Genomic DNA, 4,996 nt, shown 5'->3' with positions numbered 1-4,996 from the left:
TGTGTAACAACAAACAAGTGTATTAGTTTAACACTCGCGAAGGTGAGAAAGTCTTTTACGTTTCGAGCCTAAGCTATTCAACAGAAAGGAACACGAGAAAATAAACAGAGAGAGAATAAAAACAGAAAGCTTTAGTAGCTAGCGGTCAATCATGGTAATGGCCAGATAGAGGTGGTGAGACAGGAGTGCTAGGAAGAAGGGGAGATAATAAAGTAGTGGTGATCCCAAAACAATGGGGCTTCTTTCAGCTTCCATCTACCAAATCCACTTACAAGGCTTTGGATGGCTTGAAGCTGAAGTAAAAGACACTTGCCCAAGGTGGCACACAGTGGTACTGAACTCAGAACCATCTGATTGGGAAGCAAGCCTCTTGCCACACAGCCACACCTGTGCCAATTACTAGGGGAAAAAGAAATAAGTTTATCTGACAGCTCAATGTATTTCAACATAACTATTGTTCATAATGCACCCAACGTTCTTTTTCCATTTTGTTCTTTCAGCTTCCATACTGTTCTCTTGATGCAAGAGGGTTTAAGTCCAAGAGAAGCAACGAGAAAAGCTTTGATTCCCATAATCAAGAAATACCCAAATTTTGCAGGAGCACTTGTAGCTACTACCATCACTGGTGAATATGGTAGGTATGATTAGAAGAGAGAGACACTCAGACACACAGACATATGCACACACACACACACACATACATATTTGTGTATGCACACATGTACATAAACGTACAAATACACACACATATACATATACACACATGTGCATACAAATGTGCATGCACATGCACATAGGCACATCCGTATGCACACACATGCACAAGAGTATTGGTAAAAGAAGTGAACAGAATATGATAAAAGATACACACACTAAAACATACACATACCTATGCACATACATGCATGCATGCACACACACTCACACATGTATACATGTGCATAATCACACATACACATACACACATAGCTGTATGCAAATATTCACAAATGAGTCTGCAGAGCCATTTCTAGCACTCAACCTGCTAGAAATAGAAACCAGATCGCCCTCAAATCACATTCTACCATCTTAAATAAATGACTTATTTGAAAAAATGCTATGCTCATAGGTCATCTTGACCAGGACTGACCTGGAGCTAAGTAACATTTCATCATCATCTAACGTCTCCTGTCCCATGCTGGCATGGGTTGGAGAGTTTGACAGGATCCGATGGGTTCAAGGACTGCATTATGTTCCATTATCTATTTTGGTATGGTTTCTATGGCTGGATGCCCTTCCTATGCATAATAATTTCTTCATGGATCATCGTCTTTCTTTTAATGGTTACATGGGGTTGATATAGGTGCAGCTCAACATTTATTGTGTCTTTCAGTCAAGTCATTTAAGGCTCAATGTTCACAGATCATTTTTGAACTAAAGTTAACCCCTAGTCCTTTTTTTCCTTCTATCTCTACTGCCAGAACCATCCATAACCAACTCTGTAGGTGTTGATTTACAAATCTTCAAGGGGAACATTAATGGCATCATTCCCACTGGTCAAGGAGAGCCTACAAAAGCCATGCATACTTGCTCCTTCCTCCAGACTCAGCCAGTAATTTTTAAAATCTCTGTGTCCTTAAATATTTATTGTTTTGTTCGGAAACAAACTTGGGATACCTGTGTGAAATCTGGGAATGCCAACCAATAACCTATTATGCAACAAACATTTACAAGTATTAAATCATTGCCAGAAAGTCCTCAAAAAATTGTTTGCTTTTCTTATTTCTCCCTCCAGGTGCAGCCTGTCATAATTTTGGTGGATCAGTTCAGTACACAGTTACAAATCCTTCATTGAAAAACTCAACTGTTTTCAAAATAAAATGTTCTAAACATTTCAAATTTTGATTCAACTCAACATTTACCAATACGCATTTACCTACAAGAGATGTTCCAAAAGAAAATTCAGCAATGACATTGGTGAAGATGAGAACATCAACTAACTATACATTTTAATCATGAGGAAAGAAGCAGAAGGATGGTGTTAATATCTTATAAAACAAGTGAAATAAATGTATTATTCTTTTATTATTTCTGTGTGTTTTTTCTATGTTGGCCATAGATTTATTGAATCTGGCTGTCATCTTTTTGATCACTTCTGTGAACAACTATTAAACATTTGCAATACCAAATATGAGGTGATGTCAAAAAACTACAGGACTAGTTATGTTTAATAAAATATAACTTATTTACCTTAGTTTTAGCATTATCTCCTTCAAAATAGTCACCTTGCACAGCAATACACCAATCTCAGCATTCCTGTCACTTTTGGAATCCTACCTGGAAGTTGTTTTCTGTGAGCAAGGAAGGACCTTTTGTGATTCATTCCGGATACCAACAACAGTGTTAAAACGGCAACCTTTGAGCTGTATTTTCATCTTGGGGAAGAGATGGAAGTCTGCAGGTGCCAAATCTGGTGAAGAGGGCAGGTGTGAAAGCAATACCATGATATTTTTGGTGAGAAACTTACAAGTGAGATGAGCTTGGTGAGCATGCATTGTTGTCATGAAGAACCAAATTTTTCGTGCTCCACAGATCTGATCGCTTTCGCTAAATGTCCTCCTTCAGATGCTTCAAAACATTGCAGCAGAACTCTCCACCGATGGTCTGGCCCTGGGAGATGAATTCTCAATACACAACACCACATTTCCAAGGGTGACACACATAGTAGGTCTTCCAGATCGGTCATCATCTTCCAGGGATGTTCTTCTGCTTTTGAAGTGCCCATGGCACTCAAACCATTGCATACGGCCCATTGCCTCATTGCTGTAAGCTTGCTGAAGTACACATAATCTCTCTTTGTAGCAGACTTTCTCGTTGGCTTTTTGTTACAACTTCCTATCCAAGACAAAAATCACAGACTACAGCATACATGTGATTACAAAATCACAAATTTCACAACTTGCAGAGTAAACACAATGATGTTACTCCACACATTGCCTCATGAAGGTTACTGCATGCACAATCATGTACTACCAGCTGTTGATGCACTACAGAACTAACCCAGGAACTTTTTAATACCACCTCATACTTCCCAAGCCTGCAGCTTGCCATTTATTACATTTCACTGTGGCCCTCCTTCCAGTTCATGGAATTTGCCTTATCCAATAACTTGTTCTACACTCACAAGCACAAGGAAAACATTTCTAGGAACTTCCTCCTCACCAAGCATGAATGGATGCCTCTCATTCTCTAGGTTGTCTTCCTTTTCTTTAGCATATTTGCAGCCTGGCAGACCCTCTTATATGATTAAAATATACATATAGCACAAGCTTTTGCACAGATTTGTCGAATAAATTAGATTTTCAAGGCCTTGGTCAGCTCAACGATATAACAGATAGGGCTCATGAAAAAAATTAACTGCACAACAGGATTGAACTTGCAACCATGCAATAGCAAAACGAACTTCTCAACATTCTAGCTATATATGAAACTTTAAATAATTATATTTACTCTTTTACTAGTTTTAATCATTTGACTGCGGCCATGCTGGAGCAGTGCCTCCAGCCGAATAAATTGACCCCAGTACTTATTCTTTGTAAGCCTAGTACTTATTCTATCAGTTTCTTTTGCCAAGCCACTAAGTTACGGGGTCGTAAACACACCAACATCGGTTGTCAAGCAATGATGTTGGGGCAAACATACATATATACATATATATATATATACAACGGGCTTGTTTCAGTTTCTGTCGACCTAAATCCACTCACAAGGCTTTGGTCAGCCCGAGGCTATAGTAGAAGAGACTTGCCCAAGGTGCCATGCAGTGGGACTGAACCCAGAACCATGTGGTTGGTAAGCAAGCTTCTTACCACCTGTGCCTATGCTGGTGTGTTGCAGAACTAGTCCAGGAACTTCTTGACAGTATTACATACTTCCCAAGCCTGCCATTTATTACATTTCACTATTTTTTCTTAGTTTGTCTGGACTGGTTCAAACCCAGAAGATACTGGTCACCGTAATGTACGTCATAGGAGAATAACTTCTCTCTTTTACAACAGCTGTGTGTCCAACACACCCGGCTCATTGGTGCACAGGATTCTGGAGCACTGGTGCTGCCATATGTTGTGTCTAACCATCAGAAGTACCTGGACCTTTGAGACACATGTTGAAAAACTGATTTTTTTTTATTTGTTACTGGAAATATAGTCACTGTGGGCATACTCTTGATCATAGAAATGTTTTATAAAAGTAAGCAAAGATTGCAAAACGAGAGTTATTTCAACAACGATACCTACCACTATGCTAGCGAGGACAGCTGATAAAAATCTTTACTTACATAGGCGAAAGAGTGGCTGTGTGGTAAGTAGCTTGCTTACCAACCACATGGTTCCGGGTTCATTCCCACTGTGTGGCACCTTGGGCAAGTGTCTTCTACTATAGCCTCAGGCCGACCAAAGCCTTGTGAGTGGATTTGGTAGACGGAAACTGAAAGAAGCCCGTCATATATATGTATATGTTTGTCTGTCTGTGTTTGACCCCCCCAACATCGATTGACAACCGATGGTGGTGTGTTTACGTCACCGTAACTTAGCGGTTCGGCAAAACAGACAGATAGAATAAGTACTAGGCATCCAAAGAATAAGTCAGGGGTCGATTTGCTTGACTAAAGGCGGTGCTCCAGCATGGCCACAGTCAAATAACTGAAACAAGTAAAAGAGTTATAAATACTAAATAAATACATTAAAAAGCTTTAGTTTAAAATGCTTGTGATAAAAATATGCCTCCCCGGCGGGGAATCGAACCCCGGTCTCCCGCGTGACAGGCGGGGATACTTACCACTATACTACCGAGGACAGCTGATAAAGTTCTTTACTTATAAATAGTAAATAAATACATTAAACAGCTTTAGTTTAAAATGCTTGTGATAAAAATAATATGCCTCCCCGGCGGGGAATCGAACCCCGGTCTCCCGCGTGACAGGCGGGGATACTTACCACTATACTACCGAGGACAGCTG

General features: G+C 39.9%; 1 protein-coding gene and 2 non-coding genes across 3 annotated transcripts in view; 1 reads left to right on the top strand and 2 right to left on the bottom strand.

The window, feature by feature from the left end:
• The window catches only part of LOC106869677 (N(4)-(Beta-N-acetylglucosaminyl)-L-asparaginase), a 14,680-nt gene extending 12,613 nt beyond the window's left edge, over positions 1-2,067 (top strand). The window contains exons 7-8 of the mRNA XM_014915500.2: positions 501-634; positions 1,775-2,067. Coding sequence (XP_014770986.1) covers positions 501-634; positions 1,775-1,884 — 244 coding nt within the window. The 3' untranslated portion in view covers positions 1,885-2,067. The remainder of the gene's footprint in view (positions 1-500; positions 635-1,774) is intronic.
• A 2,693-nt stretch (positions 2,068-4,760) lies between these two features.
• Trnad-guc (transfer RNA aspartic acid (anticodon GUC)) lies at positions 4,761-4,832 on the bottom strand. The gene has a single exon. It is a non-coding gene; the product is annotated as a tRNA-Asp (tRNA).
• An 86-nt stretch (positions 4,833-4,918) lies between these two features.
• On the bottom strand, positions 4,919-4,990 carry Trnad-guc (transfer RNA aspartic acid (anticodon GUC)). Its single transcript has one exon. It is a non-coding gene; the product is annotated as a tRNA-Asp (tRNA).
• Between the last annotated feature and the right edge of the window lie 6 nt (positions 4,991-4,996).

This window comes from Octopus bimaculoides, chromosome 5, assembly GCF_001194135.2.
Source record: "Octopus bimaculoides isolate UCB-OBI-ISO-001 chromosome 5, ASM119413v2, whole genome shotgun sequence".
In the NCBI taxonomy this organism is placed as follows: Eukaryota; Metazoa; Mollusca; class Cephalopoda; order Octopoda; family Octopodidae; genus Octopus; species Octopus bimaculoides.
The sequence above is the reverse complement of the archived record's forward strand: the minus strand, read 5'-3'. Positions and strand labels throughout refer to the sequence as shown.